The sequence below is a fragment of the Pongo abelii genome, chromosome 1, assembly GCF_028885655.2.
Source record: "Pongo abelii isolate AG06213 chromosome 1, NHGRI_mPonAbe1-v2.0_pri, whole genome shotgun sequence".
NCBI lineage: Eukaryota > Metazoa > Chordata > Mammalia > Primates > Hominidae > Pongo > Pongo abelii.
Genome location: NC_071985.2, coordinates 171,266,910 through 171,289,278, shown reverse-complemented (window position 1 = coordinate 171,289,278; position 22,369 = coordinate 171,266,910). Strand labels below are relative to the sequence as shown.

The 22,369-nt window shown below is 39.9% G+C and overlaps 1 protein-coding gene and 1 pseudogene across 7 annotated transcripts in view; both read left to right on the top strand.

Moving 5' to 3' along the window:
* PATJ (PATJ crumbs cell polarity complex component) overlaps positions 1-22,369 on the top strand; it is a 436,090-nt gene that overhangs the window by 128,076 nt on the left and 285,645 nt on the right. For all 7 annotated transcript variants that reach the window (XM_054533770.2, XM_054533763.2, XM_054533772.2 and 4 more), the window contains 3 exons: positions 4,779-4,988; positions 10,244-10,363; positions 12,992-13,387. In XM_054533770.2, coding sequence (XP_054389745.1) covers positions 4,779-4,988; positions 10,244-10,363; positions 12,992-13,387 — 726 coding nt within the window. The remainder of the gene's footprint in view (positions 1-4,778; positions 4,989-10,243; positions 10,364-12,991; positions 13,388-22,369) is intronic.
* LOC112131043 (U6 spliceosomal RNA) lies at positions 1,252-1,352 on the top strand (annotated as a pseudogene).

Sequence of the window (22,369 nt, the reverse complement as noted above, 5' to 3'; positions counted from 1 at the left end):
ATATTATGATAAATGCTGTAATTGAAGGTCTTTTTTGGTTTAGGGATATCACGGAGTAGGAAGTGCTTGGGTCTTCAGGGAGTAAGGGAATGCTTCTCATTGGAGGAGACACTTGAGCTGACTCTGGTGGCAAAGTCTAGACAAGTGGCAGTGGGTCAGGGAGAGCATTCGTGGCTGAGGGGATGGTTTGCATTATGCCATGCAGCATGACAAGGCCTTTCACAATACCTGGGATAAAGTGTTGGGCAAACGGCAGCAGGCAGTGGTATGCGTGGGGAGAGTGAGAGACGAGACAGAACTGCAGTTCGAAGGATTTTCCTTCCACAAAGAATAAAGGAGTTAGGACTTTATCTTGAAGGGAGTAGGTGTCCCTGAAGTATTTTAAGCAGAGGAGGAATTATGATCACGTTTTTATTTTTAAAGATGGTTCTAGTATCTCTCTAGAAAATTGACTCATGGGGGCAAGATTAGAGACAGGTAGACTTATCAGGAAACTGTAGCAGCTGCTCAGAAGTAATGAGAAGCTGAACCAAGGCTGTGGCAGTGGAAATGGAAAGGAAGAATCAGAAGAGATAAAAGGCTGAGTGAGATAAAAAAAAAAAACTGACGTGCCTTAGTAAGCAACTCAATGGAGGGGTGAGGGGAGAAGGGAATGCCTGAGTATATGCTGATGCCACTCAGAGGATACAGGGAGGCCAAAGCGGGAGGATCACTTGAGGCCAGGAGTTCGAGACCAGCCTAGCCAATATGGCAAAACCCCATCTCTACTAAAAATAGAAAAATTAGCTGAGAGTGACGGCACACACCTGTAAAGTCAGCTACTCGGGTGGCTGAGGCACAAGAATCCAGCCCGGGTGACAGAGAGGGATTCTGTCTCAAAAAAAAAAAAAAAAAGAGGTGTAGGGTACAACTTTCAGAAATAAATGGGCTGAACCAAACATATGGGACACTGTTACAGCGTGTATAATAATATAAGCCTTTTGAATAAAGAGGAAAATAATTCCTTCAGAAATGAATGGCTCGCATAGTACGTTTCTCATGTTCTATGATTGGTCTCTAGTGCCCTCTATTGGCTATTTAGTCTAAAGCAGCATCTTGATTCTTGAACACAATGTTCCTTGCAGTGTTATTTACCAAAAGAAGAAATATTAGAGATTTTACAATTATGATGAAAGGTGATAAAAACTGATGGGGATTTTGTTTTTAGTAGGAAGACAGTTAAAATAATTTCAGCAAGGTGCCATCAGGGGTGTGCACATTGGCAGCACATATACTAAAATTGGAATGATACAGAGATCAGCATGACCCTTGTACAAGAATAACATGCACATTTGTGAGCGCTTCATATATTTATCTATGTAAATATGCCTGGAGGCCTAGGGGTTGGGTAAGGGTTTTGAGAAGTATCTCTATAACATTTTGTTTGCTATAACATGCACATAATATCATAGACTGTATTTTCAGAAAATGGACCTTTCTGATGAGAAGCAGCCTGAGTCAGGCTGGTGTTTGAGCATTTTTATGCAGCAAAGCCTCAAGAATAGCAGCCACCCCAGTAGGCAGTAGCAGCTGCTGTTTTTCCATAGGGTGGCTGCTGCATGTGATGTAAAGGAAATGAAAGGAAGTGACTGTTACTCATTAAAGCGATTTCATTCAGCTACGTGGGAAATCACAGGCAGAAAAGTCATCACAGAAAATGAAGCAGTGGTGATACATAATGGGGCATCTTCAGAGGTGGCTAGTTTGTCCCCTCCCTGCCCCCCGAATGACAAAGAAGCTGCCTTTGGGTTCTGTCGTCCAGGAAAAGGGGTGGTAGATTGGATTTACTGTTTAGCAAACTAGTGGTCTAAACTTGAATACATTTTAGTAAGCAAGCACGCCTGTCACTAGTTTGAGATCTAAAGAAGGCCTCACTTTGTGTAAATTAGTGCTCACAATGACTTTTCTGGCAATAAGGGAAATATATTCACCTTTCAAGGGTAGAAGTCTATTTCCATTTCCTTCTGGTGAATCTTCCTTTAAAATGTTCCTAAATTATCAATTCAATGGGTTGCATTTTGAAAACCTCCTCACCTATTTGGGTTAAAAATAATATTTTTAAATTTTGGTGTTATCTGAAACTGCAGAGATTGTTCACAAATAAGTTGGTGCAACCATTTATTTGCTTTTGGTATATTTTGCTGTTGTAATTTTCTTTAAGGAAATGTAGAAATTATTAATATGAAGTAATGTTAGCTGCTGTGCATTTCATGAGAGGAATAAGCTATTATGTAGTCTCCCTTCTCCCCCCAATAAAAAAGCCTTTCATCAAAAACTGACATCCTAAATGAAGGAAATAATTGTACAGCTTATTTATTAGTGTGTCAAACTTAAAATGTAACGGTTTCATATTTCAGGATGAAAAGTGTGTTGTGATTCATGGTTGCCGGTGACAAAATAGACAGCTCTTTTATATTACCGCGTCGATTGCCTGCTGATATGCCACTGTACTTTTTGGTTCTCTTCTGTTCTCTTCCTATGCAATAGCTCCCTCTACTTGAAAATACTGGTGTAATTATAGTTTAACACTACTTTATTAGTGAGTTCCCTGGGCTCTTTTTTACTTTTAATCGTTTCCATAAATATGTGGTGTTATATTACATCAGAGCATGTAAGAAAATTTTGAAGAGTCTCTTGACTCGGGGGTAGAAAGGCAAGGTTAGTTGCAAAAAGCAAGATAAGTTACATTTGAAGGCATTCTTCAAGGAATTAGCTGTGTAGCCTTTGTTGATTTAAATATGGTATATTTGGTTAAAATTCCATGCAGTACTTTGAAAATGAACCCTGATGTCTGAAACACAGAGGCATAGAAAACTGGATCAGAAAACTTCAAAAGAATCATCAGCCACTTCAAACAGACATAGCCGGGAACTTGGCAAATTCTTACTTTGCTAATTCCAAAGTTTTATAATTCCCACACAAAACCTAGCAGTTTTTCTCTACTTTTTCTGGAAGGTTTTAAGAGAGGCTAGAGTAGTAGAATCTCAGGTTACAATATCTTGCCTTGTGGAACAGCATGTGCATAATGAAACAATGGGAGAAGCATAGAGAAACCAGTGTGAATGCTGCTGTGATTGGGATGTCATTTTTTCTCTCCCTTGCTAAGTTAGAAGTTCAGTAATAGTGCCATACACCTCCACCGTTAAGATAAATTGAGACTCTGCTCAATCATAAGATGGCCATATGAATATTTCTTTCTTCTCAATTTACAACTCTTTGTTTCCCGTTTCTTCTGACCATTATGATGCAGAGCAAGCTGCAGAGTGAGGTGGTCCAGAGGAAGGACTTAAGAGCCAGCTGCCTCGTTGGATTCTGGCTGTGCCACATATACGCTGGGTGATACTGGCTAGTTTCCTTAACTTTCTGAGCCTCGGTTTCGTCATCTGTAAAACACAGACAATAAATTTGTCTACATCCTGGAGATGTAAGGATTAGATAAGTTAGTGATTGTCAAGCCCAACATATAGTAAGTGCTATATATCAGTTGTTAAATAAATTAAAAAACAGTAGTGGAGATATAAATTGGTTTTTATTAACCAGATGTATTGAATGTCAATGTTGTCCTCAGTGTTTAATATCAAGAAATATGGTGCCTTCCCAATGGGTGAAAGATCTGTATGTTGCTTTTGTTCATAAATTCATATTTAACTATGTATTGGAATAGTTGTGACCTAAGGGTACTATATTATAATTTTAGGTCACATTATTTATAAATATACTTTTTAAAATACAGTGGAATCTTCCATGGTTTCCATGTCTTTTCTGGATTTGTGTGGTTTTATAGGAGGATTCTGTACTACTGGTGAAGGTATAAGAACGGAGTATCATTTCCCATTTTATATTTATGATTACGTTCATGCTTTTCTTGGAGCTTACTTACGGCTCTAGAGGAGTAACAGACAGGCTTATCTTTGGTCCATCATATGACTGTGCTTGAGAATGTCAGAGAATCTTGCCCAACTGTTCCCAGACCTCGTGTGGTCCAACCAAATATCAATCACCAAAAATTTTAACAGGAAATCTATATATTTTGGGCACTCAGACATGCCACTGAAATTGTTAAGATTATATTTTCACCTTGATACAACCTGATATTTGTGTGATGTTTTATTTATTTATTTTTTGGGACAGGGTCTTGCTCTGTCACCACAGCTCTGCAGTGAGCTCTGAACCACAGCTCACTGCAGCCTCGACCTCCTGGGCTGAAGCAATCCTTCCACCTCAGCACCCCCTGCTCCACCTCCCAGGTAGTTTGGTCTACAAACACACACCACCACACCTGGCTAATTTTTGTATATTTTGCGGAGATGGGATTTCGTCATATTGTCCAGGCTGGTCTTGAATCCTGGGCTCAAGCGATCCTCCTGCCTTGGCCTCCCAAAGTGCTGGGATTACAGGCATGAGCCACTGCACCTGGCCTTTTAATTTTTTTAATTAAAAAAACTTTTTCTAGCAAGAAGGTCTTGCTGTATTGCCTAGGCTAATCTCAAACTCTTGAGCTCAAGCAGTCCTCCCACCTCAGCCTCCCAAGAAGCTGGAATTATACAGAGGTGTACAACCATACCTGGCTTAATTTTAAGATTTTAGCTTATTTTTACCTGTTTAGAAGATTATCACCAGAGTGCCAGACACATGAAGTAAGTGGTCAAATAAGATTCATCAGTCAACTCAAGCTGTCCTAAGGCTGTATATTTATTTTCAGTGCATGGACTCATCTTTCTTCTTTGCTCGATTCACAGGACCCTTTAGATCCTACAAGATCAGTGATTGTGATCCGCTCCCTGGTGGCAGATGGTGTAGCAGAAAGAAGTGGGGAACTATTACCTGGAGACCGCCTGGTCTCAGTCAATGAATACTGTTTGGACAACACCTCACTTGCTGAAGCTGTGGAAATATTGAAAGCTGTGCCACCAGGCGTAGTACACCTTGGCATCTGTAAGCCTTTGGTGGTAAGTGTTGTATTTTGTTAATATAGGAAGTGATAATAGTGCAACAGTTAAAAACATGGATTTTGGAGCACATATACCTGGCCAAGAATTTCTGTTCTACTGTTTACTATGTGTGTGACCTTGGGCAGGTTTCTTAATGTCCTTGACTTACAATATCAGAAAAAATAATGTCTACCTCATAGGGTTTTGGGATTTAAAGGCTATATTCATTAAGTACATAGCATATTATTACATAAATACTAGCTGCTAATGTTGCTAGTTCTACTACTACCACTCTTACTACTATTTTCATCTTCATGCTTTTAGCACAGACTTCTAAGCTCTCAGCACATTTCTTATATGTAAATTATTATTATTATTATTTTATAGACAGAATCTGTGTCATCCAGGCTGGAGTGCAGTGGCACGATCTTGGCTCACTGCAACCTCCACTTCCTGGGTTCAAGCGATTCTCGTGCCTCAGCCTCTCAAACAGCTGGGATTACTGGCATGTGCCATTGTGCCTGGCTACTCATTTTTTGTATTTTTAGTAGAGATGGGGTTTCACCATGTTGGCCAGGCTGGTCTTGAACTCCTGAGCTCAGGCAATCGGCCTGCCTTGGCCTCCCAAAGTGCTTTTTTAGGGGTGTGAGCCATTGCACCTGGCTATTCTTATATGTAAATTAAAATAAGTATCCATTTTAACTTTCATTTGGGAATGGTGTCAAGATGGTATGATAAGTTGAAATCCTTGCAGCTATAGCATTTTAACCATATAACACTGAGAGTTTAATATGCTTTTCTCTCCATCAAAGCACCTTGTAACTCCTAGCATCAAGAACCCCTAAAATGTCAAACCATCTTGAAGTCATCTTGTTGCTTTATCTTATGGTCAGGTTACTGCTTATGACTGAAGGCTACATTACAGTTATGGTGCTCTGGAGGCCTCTAATGCAAAAACAAACCACCACCACCACCAACAACAAAAACTTAATGATGATGATTTTCAGCCAGTTTTATTATTATTCAGTGCTTACTAAATGTCATTCTTTTAAGCCCTTTACACTTATTAACTATTAACTAACTTAATCCTCACAGCAACTTTAAGAATAGTCCTTTTGTTACCCTCATTATAGATGAATCAATCGAGTAATTTACCCAAGGTCTTATAACTAGTAAGGGGCAGAGTTGTAATGTGCACTCAGCAGAGCACCTTCAAACCCTGTGCTCTTAGCCACAGTGCTGTACATGCCTGTCTTACTATGTTGTCACTTGCCTAGTTTGTATGCAGCATGTCTGAAACAGATAGCTTGCTTGTAATAAATTGTTAGTCTGGATTTCTAGAAACCTGGGCTCTGCCCCCTGGCTTTGCTATGAGTTAGCCCAGTAGGTTTCAAACTTAAAGATATGTAATATATATAAGAATCACCTGAGAGGTAGTTAAAATGCAGTTTCCCAGGTTCTACTCCCAGAGATTCTCATTTAGTAATTCTGATATGCTCTTCAGGAATCTACCTCTTCAATGGGTCACCTATGTAATTCTGATGCAGAATTTTGTACTTTGAGAAACATCATACTAGTAATTTGATCAATAGGTATACCACTTCTCTGAGCCTATTTTTTCATCTTTGAAAAGATTGAACAAGACTAGAGAATTCCTAAGGTATTTTTTTAATTCCAGTTCTTTAATCTATGAAACATTTTAACTTAACATACGAATAACATACTATAAGTGCTCATATATATAGACAGATGGATAGGTAAATATAGATAGATGTGTTCATTGTATTAGGCTGTTCTTGCATTGCTATGAAGAAATACCTGAGACTGGGCATTTTGTAAGAAAGAGGTTTAATTAGCTCACAGTTCTACAGGCTGTACAGGAAACATGGTGGCATCTGCTTCTGGGGAGGCCTCTGGGAGCTTTTACTCATGGCAGAAGACAAAGTGGGGGCAGGCACTCATATGGCAAAAGCAGGAGTGAGAGAGAGTTGGAGTGGGGTGGGGGATGCCACAGAGCCACACTTTTTTTTCTTTTTGGAGACAGAGCCTCATTCCGTCATCCAGGCTGGAGTGCAGTGGTGCAATCTCGGCTTACTGCAACCTCCATCTCCCAGGTTCAAGCAATTCTCCTGCCTCAGCCTTCAAGTAGCTGGGACTACAGGCGCGCACCACCATGCCTGGCTAATTTTTGTATTTTTAGTAGAGACGGGGTTTCACCATGTTGGCCAGGCTGGTCTTGAACTCCTGAGCTCAGGCAATCCACCTGCCTTGGCCTCCCAAAGTGCTGAGATTACAGGCATGAGCCACCACACCTGGCCATGCCACACACTTTTAAACCACCAGGATCACATGAGTACTCATTCATTCACTATCGCGAAGACAGCACCAAGCCATGAGGGATCCACCCCCATCACCCAAACATCTCCCACCAGGCCCCACCTCTAGCTTTGGGGATTAAAATTCAACATGAGATTTTGGCAGAGACAAATATACAAACTGTATCAATCATATCTAAATAGATTCATGTACAGCATACAGTATTTTTGCATGGGAGACCAAAAGGTGGTCTTCATGTATTACTTTTTTGTTCTGGCCTGTGTATTACATCTATCAGGCACTTTAAATATTTCAAAGTGGAATATAGCACATAGCTAAGTAAGTTCTTGACCTTTCGTGTATTTGGTGTAGGTATTGTCGTGGTCAGCAGATGATGCCATGAGGTGCTTGGTTTGTGTTTTGGATAAATTAAGGGCAGGAAAACTATTAATGTTTTTATGGGACCTCATCTTAATGTTTTGGGTTGTAGCAGGAACTTTGTCTAGATTTTCCCTGATGGTTATTTGCCAGATTAGTGTGGCTGCATGGGGACATCCCAAACTGTTTGTGTCCTAGAGGACTTCAACAGCAGAGCCTTTACCTTCAAGCAGTTTTAGGAAGTCTCGGGCCATTTAACAAAACAAAACAAAACAAAAACAGGAGTTGGTAGCAACTGTGTGTGGATCCTCATGCTATTTCTGGTGGAAGGACCTTGGAGCATTACTCTGAGAGTGTTTTGGAACGTAATGATTGTGGGTGGAACTTCACCCAGGCCTCCTCAGTGAGTCCAAGGCTGCCAAGAATACTTAGGAGTGGGAGGCCAATGAAGGGATTGAGAGAAAGGTCAATTTCAAGATTTTTTTTTTCTTTTTAACCACTAAGTAAGCTTCCTTTAACATCTGGGGTCTTCTGGGAAAACTGCTCATGAGCTATAAATAGTGATTCGAGGAACCAGGCATGGATCTTCTCTGAGGTGTCTCTCTCTCTCTCTCTCCCCCCTTCTCTCTCTCATAGTAAAATTGACGGCCACTTATCTAATTAACTAATTTTTTTTTTTTTTTTTTGAGACGGAGTTTCACTCTTGTTGCCCAGGCTGGAGTGCAAATGGTGTGATCTCAGCTCACCGCAACCTCTGCCTCCCGGGTTCAAGTGATTCTCCTGCCTCAGCCTCCCGAGTAGCTGAGATTACAGGCATGCGCCACCATGCCCGGATAATTTTTGTATTTTTAGTAGAGACAGTGTTTCTCCATGTTGGGCAGGTTGGTCTCAAACTCCTGACCTCAGGTGATCCACCCGCCTCGGCCTCCCAAAGTGCTGGGATTACAGGTGTGAGCCACTGCGCCTGGCCTAATTAACTAATGTTTACTGAACATTTACTCAATCCACAGTGCAAGTGGGGACAGAGAATGTGAATAAGCAGATCCCAAGTCAGGGTAGAGCAGAGAGACTGTGAATATATAATGGTGATGAGAACAAATTATTTGTATTAAGTCTTGTATTTATATAGCTATAGTATGTATGTATCTATACGCTTCATGTTATATATTTTCATCTTAACTCTTTTCTAAAAAGAGGCTTAAAACCTAGGTGACAGGTTGGTAAGTGCAGCCTCAAATATACCAGACCCCAAAAATGAATGAAATGACTTATTATTATTATTTAACATAAAAATAGAGACGGGGTCTCTCCATGTTGCCCAGGCTGGTCTTGAACTCCTGGGCTGAAGTGATGCTTCTGCCTCAGCCTCCCAAAGTGCTGGAACTACAGATGTGAGGTACCACGACCTGGCTGAAATGGCTTTGAAAACTGCATTATGTCTTCAGAACTAATGGAGCAGAACTGACAATAAAACTCTTGAGCCAGACAGCTATGAGTTTTTGCTTAGTTATGTGGTTTGCAAGGTTGCGTGTCCTTGTGCCAGTTATTCAACCTCATCAGCTTCCACTTCGCTCATCTGTAAGACGCACTGGCTCGCGCCTGTATTCCCAGCACTTTGGGAGGCGGAGGCGGGCAGATCACCTGGGAGGTCAGGAGTTCAAGACCAGCCTGGCCAACATGGCGAAACCTCATCTCTACTAAAAATACAAAAACATTAGCCAGCAAGGTGTTGCTCGCCTGTAGTCCCAGCTACTTTGGAGGCTGTGGCAGGAGAATCGCTTGAACTGGGGCAGTGGAGGTTGCAGTGAGCCAAGATTACACCACTGCACTCCAGTCTGGGTGACACAGCGAGACTCTCTGTCTCAATTAAAAAAAAAAACAAAAAAACAAGATGAGGATTGCATGGCATGATAATTGTGAACATAGGCTCTAGTACCAGACAGCCAGGGTCGAAATTTTGGGATATGTAACGTTTGGCAAATTACTGTGTCTGCTTTTGCTCACCAGTAAAATAAGACTAATAAGAGGACCCATGTCTTAGAGTATATATTAATGTATTAATTAACATATTAAATATATTTACAGTACTTAATTCTGTGCCAGGTACATAGTTGTATATACAAGGTCTATTCCTGGGAAAGTGATTTTTCTTTAAGAAATACTTTAAAAAGTTTGGGAAGCTCTGACCTGAATATGGAGTTCTTTTTAATTATTAAAGAAAGTTTGTTCTAATGAAACAATTTGAATAAATTTCGTGTTGTGTATTTGTCTTAACGGAAAGATGAGAATCTGAAGAGTTTGAAACCAGGATATTTTCTTTCTTTCTTTCTTTCTTTTTTTACATGAATTAATCTTTTCTTTTTTCTTTCTTTTACTTTAAGTTCTGGGATACATGTGCAGAATATGCAGGTTTGTTAAATAGGTATACATGTGCCATGGTGATTTGCTGCACTTATCAACCCATCATCTAGGTTTTAAGCCCCGTGAGCATTAGGTATTTGTCCTAATGCTCTCCCTCCCCTTGCCCTCCACCCCACAATATTTTCTTATTTATAAATAAAAGTGGTTTATATTTTCAGGAAGATAATAAAGAAGAAGAAAGTTGTTATATTTTACATTCAAGCTGTAATGAAGACAAGACTGAATTTTCAGGAACAATTCATGATATAAATTCATCTTTAATACTCGAAGCACCCAAGGTATTTAATAAATTTATTTCCCATTTGAATGATTTGCTATGAGCTAAAATTTCTATATAGAAAGAATACAAAAGAAAATAAGACAAAAGCTTGTCCTTATCCTTTGGCTAAGTAGAAATAAATAAAGACATAAAGAAGACAAATCTTGTCTCCATACCTGGCTAAATAGATATGAATGAACTAATCCTCCTTTCTCTCTCTCTCTCTCTTTTTTGAGATGGGATCTCCCTCTGTCACCCAGGCTGGAGTGCAGTGGTGGGATCTGGGATCACTGTAACCTTTGCCTCCCGGGGTCAAGTGATCCACCCACCTCAGCCTCCTGAGTAGCTGGGACCACAGGCATGTGCTACCACGTCTAGCTAATTTTTTGTATTTTTGGTAGAGATGGGGTTTTATCACGTTGCCCAGGCTTGTCTTGAACCCCTGAGCTCAAGCAATCTACCTGCCCCAGCCTCCCAGAGTGCTGGCATTACAGGTGTGAGCCATTGTGCCTGGCCTCATTGTATATATACATACATATATATATATATATATAGTTGTTGTTGTTATTTTGTTTCTTTGACAGACTCTCACTCTGTCACCCAAGTTGGAGTACAGTGGTGTGATCTCAGCTCACTGCAATCTCTGCCTCCCAGGTTCAAGCGATTCTCCTGCCTCAGCCTTCCGAGTACCTGGGACTACAGGCGTGCACCACCACGCCTGGCTAATTTTTGTATTTTTAGTAGACACAGGGTTTCGCCATGTTGGCCAGGCTGGTCTCGAACTCCTGACCTCAGGTGATGTGCCCACGTCGGCCTCCCGAAGTGCTGAGATTACAGATGTGAGCCACCACGCCCAGCCTATTTTTTTAAAATTACATTCTTTCCTTCCATATCAAACTACATTCTTTCCTTCCATATCACATTGCCTCTCTAAATGATAAAGGCAAGACGTAAAGCATTTTCAAAGAACAAACATACACTAATGTATTCCTAAAATTTTGGATGGTAGAACATATTGTTGAAAATAGACCTGCATTTAAAATGCTATAAAAATGGAACTACACAAAAAATATTCATATTGAATACTTTCTAAAGAAGAGTTATTTAGTCAAACCCTACCTTATACTTTAATTTTAGAAAATTTATTTTGAAGCTTTCCTTTTTTATTCTCAAAAGGAATTATACTTATGTTGCTCTTTGCAGTTAGAGTATGGTTTTGCTTTACTTGATAACAACTGTCTAGTGATATTCTTTGCATAATATGTAGACAGTGTCTCAAGATGATATATGTTTCTATAATGTCTATTATATATTTTAGTGCCGACATTTAAAAAATTTCATAACCATATGATGTGTTCAAATACATCCTCTAACCACATTTAAAAAAAAAATACAGGGCAGTATTTGGTATACTGTTTTTTGTTTTTGTTTTTGTTATTTTTGAGATGGTATCTTGCTCTGTTGTCCAGGCTGGAGGGCAGTGGTGTGATCATAGCTCACTTCAGCATCAGTCTCCTTGGCTCAAGCAATTCTTTGCCTCAGTCTCCCAAGTAGCTGGCACCACAGGCACATGCCACCATGCCTGGCTAATTTTTTAATTTTTTTGTAGAGGTGGGGTCTCACTATATTGCCCAGCCTGGTCTAGAACTCTTGTACTGAAGAGATCCTCCTGCCTTGGCCTCCCAAAGTGCTGGGATTACAGGCATGAGCCACCATGCCCAACCCTACTGTGTTAATTTAAAAGCTTCACTTTTAAATTATGTTTAGCTTTTAAACATCACTTTTAAATGATGTTTAGCTGCAAGGAGAAGACAATAGAAAAGAATAGATTTATTCCAGAAATTTACACTTGGTAGTAAAGAATAGGACTTAAAATAGGAAAGATCTTTGATCTCCTAGAAAGAAGAGGACCTCATTATGCCCAGCACCCAGAGGTTCTCCAGAGATAGGTCATGGTCTGAGCAAATCTATATGCCAGGTTTTAGCCAGGAACCCACACAGTTTCTGCACATTTAGTTTCAGTGGTATGCACTAGCTGTTCTGATTAGTGAAATATAAATTAATTTTAAAAATACTGTATTCATTCCTTCATATTATGTATTTTCAACACAGATGAAAAATAAGATTTGTTATTTTTTATATTATAAAAGAGTCATACTCAAAGTAGAGACATACTCCCCATATCTTTAGTTTATAGAGAATGTTTTCTGAACATTCAGATAGTTATAATTTCTTTTGAGTTATTTAAGCTTGAAAATCCTGACCTTTTAAGTCTTTGCTTTCTTAAATAATAGTTTGCAGTGTATGTATACTTATGTACTACTTTTTATGGGTTAAATATTTAGTGTAAGGGTTTAACAAAATTCCTATTTCTAGTGGAGAATTGTCAGGTGGTTAATGTATAATGAACGTTTTAGCAAAATCATTCACCTTGCCAAGGGCAGATTTCTGCCTCGTAATTTACTATTTGTCCCTCTTCTGGGTTGAGGATTGTGTGGAGGTGAGCTTGTGTTTCTCCATGTTTGTTGTGGAGAGCTGTGCCTTGGCATATGCAGTCACGCCAGCATTTGAAAATTTTCCAGTTTATCTGTATAGTGCAGCTTCAGGACAGGCGTAACTTCACATTTTTTGCATCTTTTATTTATAGGGATTTAGAGATGAACCATATTTTAAAGAAGAACTTGTGGATGAACCATTTCTAGATCTGAGAAAGTCTTTCCATTCCCAACAAAAAGAGATAGAGCAAAGCAAGGAGGCCTGGGAGATGCATGAATTTCTGACTCCTAGATTGCAGGAAATGGATGAAGAAAGAGAAATGCTTGTTGATGAAGAATATGAGTTATATCAAGATCCCTCTCCATCCATGGAGTTGTATCCCTTGTCGCACATTCAAGAGGCCACTCCTGTGCCCTCTGTGAATGAACTTCACTTTGGTACACAGTGGTTGCATGATAATCAACCATCCGAGGCTCAAGACGCAAGAACCGGAAGGACTGTCTATTCCCAGGAGGCACAGCCTTATGGCTATTGCCCTGAAAATGTGGTAAGAGATTAGAACAGATATTCCACACCTCCCCTTCTGCTCTCCTCGCCTGTCCCTGTCTCTAACTCATGTCACTTCAATGTTGTTTGTTTTTAAATGGGCCTTTCCATAAGTCATCACTGTTTACAAGATGTGTCATCCAGTGTCTAGCTATAAGTATAAGCTCATCTTTTCTGTATTTCACATCTTCTCATGGTGGTCAATAAGCTGCAGTTGCCTTGCTGTTGTTTTAGGGTTTTTTTGCTTTGCTTTTTTAGTGATGTCTTTCCAATTTCTCATTTCAGAGAAGAGTTCTTTTAACATTTGTGATTTAAAAAAAAATTTCCCTAGGGAAACACAGCTGTATATTTTTCACATAGTATATTTATCAGGCAAAATCAAGGCCAAGTTAGTACATACATATTGTTGTTTATATCTTGGTCACCCACATTGTTCTCTGTGTTATGTGTGATGCTAAAAGCACTCAACTCTAGAAAATTATCTTTACACTTGAGATGCTATTTATTTGCAACTTGGAGGGAAAGCATTGTTTATATATATATATGTATATAAAATTTTCTTTTCCTTTTTTTTTTTTTTTTTTTTTGAGACAGGGCCTCTTTCTTTCTCTCTGTCGCCCAGGCTGGAGTGCAGTGCAGTGGCACATTCATGGCTCACTGCAGCCTCGACCTCCCAGGCTCCATGTATCCTCTCACCTTGGCTTCCTGAGCTGCTGGGACCACAGGCATGCACCACCATGCCTGACTAGTTTTTTTTTTTTTTTAATTTTTTTGTAGAGATGGAGTTTTGCCATGTTGCCCAGGCTGGTCTTGAACTCCTGGGGTCAAGCATCTCCCATCTCCCATCTCCCATCTCGGCCTCCCAAAGTGCCGGGATTACAGGTAGGAGCCACTGTGCCCAGTGAAGAGCATTATATTTTAATAGATTTGCCTTTACTATTATATCACCAATAAACTTTATTTTTAATAAAATTATAGTCAAGCAGTCACTAATTGGAATCCTTAATTAAGGACTTTAAAAAATATTTTTGTTTTTTTATTTCCTGCCCCAAATTAACTTTTAGGCAAATGGAAACAGACTTACTGTATGGGGATGTTTTTAAAAAGACAGCTTAGTAATATGTTCAGATGCAGCGTGTTGCTTCCCTCTCTGAGGTTGGCACCTTTCCTGTTGTGATGTGCAAAGTGTGGCTTCATATGTTCTCTCAGTGGGCAGATAGAGGGTGTTTCTGCCCTTGCCTCCCTTAGACATTTCCTCACTTTGTCCCTCATGCAAATGCTGGTGGCTTCCTCTGTTGGGCAAGGTGCTGTGCTGGTTGTATTTATGTGACCCTGGAGGATTCACCATGATAGAGGGCCCTGCGCAGTGTACCAGAGAACAGATGTTTTTGGAATATGTGAATGATGCCTGGTTGCCTCTGGAAAGAGGTCACATGGAATCTGGTGTGCTCCATTGACGTTGGTACTTTCTATATTTGCCAGTCCCTCTCATATCTGTCAGTGCTTAACGCCAAACAGCATACATATTCAGTTATATGAAGCAAATTGGAAAGATTACTGAATATTCATAAAAATTCTCTTGTTCTGTTTTCTTCTATTAAAAGATAATTTTCTATGTACCCAAATAAAAGGCAACCTGAAATACGAGTTCATATATAAACTTTGAAGGCTATAGATGAAATGGTCAAATGTATACTTACAATATTTACTTTGTAAGTTTAGTTAAACATTCAATTTGAAAAACCTGTGAGATGTTAAATTTTTTTGCCTACTCTCATATTTAATTATATAATTTTATTTGAATTCTTCAGTGTGTATTTAATGTCAGTATCTACATTATCACTAGAATCACTTTTTGATCGTTTAACACAGCTTTCCAGATATATCATCTTCATTTCTAACTAGGTTGTTTGAGATACAGCAATTTTTGAATCTGTACTGTCACTCAAAATTTTATTCTTATCTCAAGTGTCATTTGTGTAACGTTAAGTTAAAAAAAAAAAATCCCTCTTATAAGTTTGTATTGATGCTTTTCACAATATAACTGTTACCGGAAAGAGGTCCTGATCCAGATGCCAAGAGAGGGTTCTTGGACCTCGCACAAGAAAAAATTTGAGCAAATCCATAGAGTAAAATCAAAGCAAGTTTATTAGGAAAGTAAAAGAATAAAAGAATGGCTACTCCATAAATAGAGCAGTCCTGAGGGCTACTGGTTGCCCATTTTTATAGTTATTTTTTGATTATATGCTAAATAAGGGGTGGATTATTCATGCCTCCCCTTTTTAGACCATATCGGGTAGCTTCCTGATGTTACCGTGGCATTTGTAAACTGTCATGGCGCAGGTGGGAGTGTAGCAGTGAGGACGACCAGAGGTCACTCTTGTTGCCATCTTGGTTTTGGTGGGTTTTGGCCGGCTTCTTTACTGCAACCATTTTATCAGCAAGGTCTTTATGACCTGTATCTTGTGCCAACATCAAGTCTCATCCTGTGACTTAGAATGCCTTAACCATCTGGAAATGCAGCCCAGTAGGTCTCAGCCTCATTTTACCCAGCGCTATTCAAGATGGAGTTGCTCTGGTTCAAGCACCTCTGACATAACCACTTACTCTATTGTTTGTTAAAGTGTTCTTCAAGAGGCTTGTTTAAAACAACAGTCAGTGCTTACAATGTGAAGAATGCATATTCTGATTACTAAATCTATGTTAAATTTCCTAGCTTCCCTCTTTTTATTTCTCATTACTGATTCAGACATACTTGCTTGTTATTGCCATTTTCCTCCATAAAAAAAATTTTCTGTTTACCGAAATAAAAGGCAACCTGAAATATCAGTTTATTTTAATGTATACACTTTTAAGGCTATAGATGAAACAGTCAAATGTATATTTACAATATTTACTCTGGAAGTTTACTTAAACATTCGTATTTTAAAATCTGTAAAAAAATTTTTTTTTTTTTTTTTTTTTTTTTTTTTTTGCCAATTCTCACGTAGGCTGTAAAGGTAACCTCTATGGGCTCCCCAAACCAGCATTGAGTAAGACTATTTCAGCCCGAATGTTTCTTGCCTAAACAGTATTTTATTTTCTTTGAATAATTATATGTGCTTTCTTAAGGTATTGGCTCTTTTCCTCCCTTCCACAGTGATGAACACTTATACCCACTGATCAGGATGGGCTTGAATATTTGCCCCCATTGTATTGCTGATGGACCCTTGTGATAATTTATCTAATAATATTATCTAATATTATAAGCTCTGAGAAGATTTTTAAAACACATTTAAATCCCTTACAAATATGTAATTCCCAATACTCTTCTAGAGGATGCCCTCCCAAAGGGTGAAGGAACATTACTATTTCTGTCTTGGTTGTAATATCCATTTGGGGCTATAGATGTCAGCTATATTTGTGGAGGGCAAATAGTACCTAACTACTTCAAACTTTATCTTTCTCTTCCACCCTCATACTTCATTTTAGCTGAAGAGTAAAAACACTAAAGGTCTATAGATCTGGTTTTGTTTTTAGTTATAGTAAAATACACACAACACACAATTTACCATTTTAATCATTTTTAGATATATAGTTTAGGCATTAAGTACATGTACATTTTGTGTAAACATGGCCTCCATGTCGCTACAGATCTTCTTATCATCCCACACTGAAACTCTACTCATTAAACAATAATCTGATCTTTCTCCTCTCTCTCTATCCTCTGCCAACCAACCACTGTTTTATTTTCTATCTCTAAGAATTTGACTATACTAAAGCAACTGAAAAAAGTGGAATGATACAATATTTTTCTTTTGTGTCTGGCTCTTTCACTTAGTGTAATGTCTTTAAGATGCATCCGTGTTGTAGAATATGTCAGAATTTCCTCCCTTTTTAAAGTTGAATAGGCCGGGCATGGTGGCTCATGCCTGTAATCCTAGCACTTTGGGAGGCCAAGGTGGGTGGATCACTTGAGGTCAGGAATTCCAGACCAGCCTGGCTAAGATGGTGAAACCCCATCTCTACTAAAAATAGAAAAATTAGCCAGACATGGTGGTGCATGCCTGTGGTTCCGGCTACTCAGGAGGCTGAGGCAGGAGAATCACTTCAAACTGGGAGGCAGAGGTTGCAGTGAACCGAGATTGTGCCACTGCACTCCAGCCTGGGCAACAGAGAGAGACTCCGTCTCAAAAAAAAAGTTGAATAAAATATTTCCTTATAGATATATGTCTCGGAGAAAAAACTTCTCCTCTACCCTCTATTTTGTGCCTGGGAGAGTGCAAATTAAACTGACAGAAGGCATTAACAGGAGAATAAAGGTTTATTTATACACATATGAATGCAACAAAAGAAGCAGCAAGCTCACTAAGTGATTAAAGTTAGAGCTTACATATGTAACTTATGGGGAAAGGGAGGACAGAAAAAGCTTCTATGAGAAGAACAACTAGGTTTGTTTAGGAAAGACAAATGGGTTTTTAGGAGAACAAATGGAGATAACATTTTTTATTATGTTGATAATTTTTTTATGTTGATAATTTTTTAAATGCAGCACCACTGATCCTTCTGTTTACTTATTGCCATTCCTCAAGAGGGCATTTATAGTAGGCTTACTCTCAATCTTCCTGGGGGTCGACCCACTTCAAGAGGGAGTGTTTGATAGCCTCATTTCCTAGAACTTGCTGCTTAGTCACATAAGGGAAGCTCTGAGAAGGCTTTTTTCTGCATCTGTTAAATCTAAAATATCTTTAGTTTATAATAATCTTCATACTGAAGCCGGATAGCCCCCTGACCCCTTTGTGGGACTTGCGACAGAGGTGCCCCGTTTACTCAGCCCACCGCTTTCCTCGAGGGAGGGAGTGTGTGAGCGAACAAGGTGGGAACTGGAGTACATGCATGCTGGAACCAGCTGACTGCTTTGGCGCTGGCAAGGGTTAACTCCACTCACTCAGACCTGCAGCGTTCACCCCTCATGGGAGGGGAGCGCTCAAGTGAGCAGGTGCAGGAGCCCGGGCAAGCGCTTTTGGGTACTGGCAGGAGCAAATACTGTGCAGGCCCAGTGGCAGCATCTAGGGGAGGTGCCTGCGACCCCCGAAGCCCCAAAGGGCGTGTTACAGTGATCTTTTAGCTCTGCAATCTGCAAACGGCTTAAGTGTTAACAGTTCAGTGGGCCCTCTGCCTTTTCATGTGAGACGGCTGCCCTCTGCCAGCGAGGGCAAAGGGCCAGTGTGACAGCCTTTTGTATCCACTCTTGTGGCTCCTGAGCTCTTTCTGGTATCCAGGAAAAATGAGGCTGCACGAACTAATTGAAGGATGGTAAATGAGGGGATTTTATTGCCAATAAAGTGGCTCTCAGTGGGAAGGGGAGCTGTAAAGGAGATGGGGAGGTGGGTAGGTAATCTTCCCCAGAAGTCCAGCCATCTCCGGCTGGATTCTTCTCCAAAGTTTCACCGTCAAGCTGTCCCTCTAAAGTCAAGCCACTTCTCTCTGATGTCCACCTGTGGTCCCTGACATCCAGCTGCTTCTCCTCTCTGCCAGCTGAGTTTAGGGTCTTTATAGGCACAGGATGGGGTGGGGCAAAGGCATGGGTGGTTTAGGAAAAGGTAACATTTGAGCAGGAAAACAGGGATAGAAGTTCTCAGTTTGGGCCATGGTTTTAGGCTTGAGGGTGGGGTTTTGTCAGAGACCTGCCCTTAAATTTCTCTGCCTCCTGTCACTATCAATACCAACTCTGAGGTTCCTATAGGTCCCCACCATATATACCACATTTTGTTTTTCCATTCATCTGTTGATGGATATTTAGGTTGTTTCTACCTTTGGCCATTGCGAATAATGCTGTTATGAATGTTGGTATATAAATATCTGTTGAAATCCCTGCTTTCAGTTCTTTTTAGTATATACTCAGCAGTGGAATTGCTGGATCATATGCTAATTCTATATTTAATTTTTGGGGAGCTATACTGTTTTCTACAACAAGCAGCTGCACCAGTTTATATTTCCATTAGCAAAGCACAAGGTTTCAAACTTCTCCACAGGCTCTCCAACACTTGTTTGTTGGCTTTTTGTTTGCTTCTTAGGAGTATAAAGTGCTATCTTATGTTTTGTTTTGCATTACCCTAACAATTAGTGATATTGAGCATCCTTTCATGTGTTTATTTGGCCATCTTTATGTATTCTTTAGAGAAATATCTGTTCAAGTCCTTTGTCCATTTTTTAAAGATTTGTTTTTTGGTTTTTTTTGTTGTTGTTGTTTTTTGTTTTTGCCTGAGGGTTATTTACCTAAGAATAATTCTATGTTCTTATTTTCTTCTCTTTTTAGAAAAAAAATCTTTTCTATTAAAAAAAAAACCAGAAAAAAGAAATTCATGTTTATTTAATTAATTTTTTTTTTTTTTTGAGATGGAGTTTCGCTCTTGTTGCCCAGGCTGAAGTGCAATGGTGCAATCTTGGCTCACCACAACCTCTGCCACCCAGGTTCAAGCAATTCTCCTGCCTCAGCCTCCTAAGTAGGTGGGATTACAGGCATGCGCCACCATGCCTGGATAATTTTTGGTATATATATATATATTTTTTTAATTTTTTATTTTTTATTTTTTTTGAGATGGGATCTTGCTCTGTCACCCAAGCTGGAGTGCAGTGGTATGATCTCGGCTCACTGCCACCTCTGTCTCCTGGGTTCAAGCAATTCTCCTACCTCAGCCTTCCGAGTAGCTGGTATTACAGGCACCCACCACCACGCCCAGCTAATTTTTGCATTTTTTAGTAGAGATGGGGTTTCACCACATTGGCCAGGCTGGTCTTGAACTCCCAACCTCAAGTGATCCACCCACCTCGGCCTCCCAAAGTGCTGGGATTACAGGCTTGAGCCACTGCTCCCAGCCAGAAATTCATATTTATAAAGATCTCACCTATCATACCTAATGTATTGAAATCCCAGATTTGGATATCAATTCTCTTCTTCTTCATTTACTATTAACAGAATTACCATTAACTTTGTTTAAAAAGTCCAAATGGCCCCAAATTACAACCTTCTTCTTTTTAACTGCTCAGTTCCTTCCAAATCCTCACTCTTTTCTGTAAGAAGTTCTTGCTTATTTTATTCTAGGCAACTATGTAGTTAGATCCCCTTTCTTACTCCTATTTAATATTTGAGTTGAATTCTATGTTCCTTAGGCTCCATTAGGTATCTGATATAGTTACATACTTACCTGAGGCGAGCAAAAATCACCTGGTGACCATCAAGCAGACCATCTGGAGGCAAAACTCCTTATCTGAGGAATTTAGATGTATAATGAAGAGAGCAAAGATCACCTGGTGGTCATCAAGCAGGCCATCCAGAGGCAAAACTCCTTATCTGAGGAATTTAGAAGCAATTAGACTTCCCTGTTATCTAAAGCCAGCATCTGGTTACCAGGCTGCTTTCCCAAAAATTTATAAGTAGCTAGAATTTCTATATATCTCCTGAATGCATGCATATGGAAACTCATTGTGCAGCCTTTGCTGACATCAAGGCACCAACATGTCTACAAATGTAATCATCTATCATGACCTGCAAAACTAACAGGGTCTAAATTACCCTTAAGCTCCTGCTTTAAGGTCTGTAAATACCTTTAAGGAAAATCCATGGAGGCCCACTCAGTCCTCTCTTACTGAAGCGCCCCACTGCAGTGTTCTTTCTGTCTAATAAAACTTGACTTTTCAAGCCTGTGCTGTTGTCAGTAAATTCTCCTTACTACCTGCCTGCCAATCACTTTCTGTTGCTGGGGCTCTGCCACCTTGCCCAGCATTACCAAATTCATAATCTACTTTGGAAAGCTGAAAGTATTTTGTATACCAGCTTATGAATGATCCTTATCATTGAAGTCTGACTACTTTACAGAAAAAGTAGACCATTTTCAAAACTAAATTCACATTTTGTTTTGAACAACCAAAATTCCAGCAATAAAGAATAACGTAGTGTTGTTCACCTTAAATGAATTATGGTACATCCCTAAGGTGGCTATAAAATAGTCATTTAAATTTGTACTGATAAAATTTCTTATTTTTATTATTTATTTATTTATAGAGACAGGGTCTCACTCTTTTGCCCAGGCTGGAGTGTCATGATCACAGCTCACTGCAGCCTCACCCTCCCAGGCTCAGGCTATCCTCCCACCTCAGCCTCTTGAGCAGCTGGGACTGCAGGCACACATCACCATGCCTGGCTAATTTTTGTAATTTTTTTGTAGAGGTGGGGTTTCACCATGTTGACCAGTTCGTCTCAAACTCCTGGCCTCAAGTGATCTACCCATTTCGGCCTCCCAAAGTGGTGGGATTACAGGCATGAGCCACTGCACCTGGCCATAAAATTATTTCAAATATAAAAAGATACTTAAAGTGAAAATATGATGTTTTCTATCTTAGTCTGTTTGGCCTGCTATAACAAGATACCATTAACTGGGTAGCTTATAAACAAAACAAATTTAATTCTCACAGTTATGAAGGCTGGGAAGTCCAAGATGAAAGTGTCCACACATTTGGTGTCTGGTGATGTTAGAGGAAGGAGGCAGACAAAGGCCTAGGCAGATTGGGAAGGGTCCCTGGAGAATCTCTGACCTACCCCACAAGTGTTTACACCAGATGTTTTGTACAGATAAGGCAACCTGCACAGGAAGTTTGCCTAGGCATGCCCGCAGCAGGCTGGAGACCCATGCACTGGGGGGAATGGGGTGGAGCCACCAGGAATTTGTGTCTTATGCAGGGGAGGAGCCTGGCCTCTTCAGCTGGTGTGTGGTGGCCCAGGTATTCAATTTGGGATGTGAAAACCTGCTTGCAGGACCCCCTCTCTTTGCTGAGAGCTTTCTTTTTGCTTAAAAATTCCATCCTCCTCACTCTTCAATGTGTCCGTGTGCCTAATTCTTCCTGATCGTGAGACAAGAACCCAGATTAGCTGAGTTAAGGAGCAAAAAATTCTGCATCAGTGAGGGCCCCCTTTCTGGTTCATAAATGTCATCCTTCAGCTGTG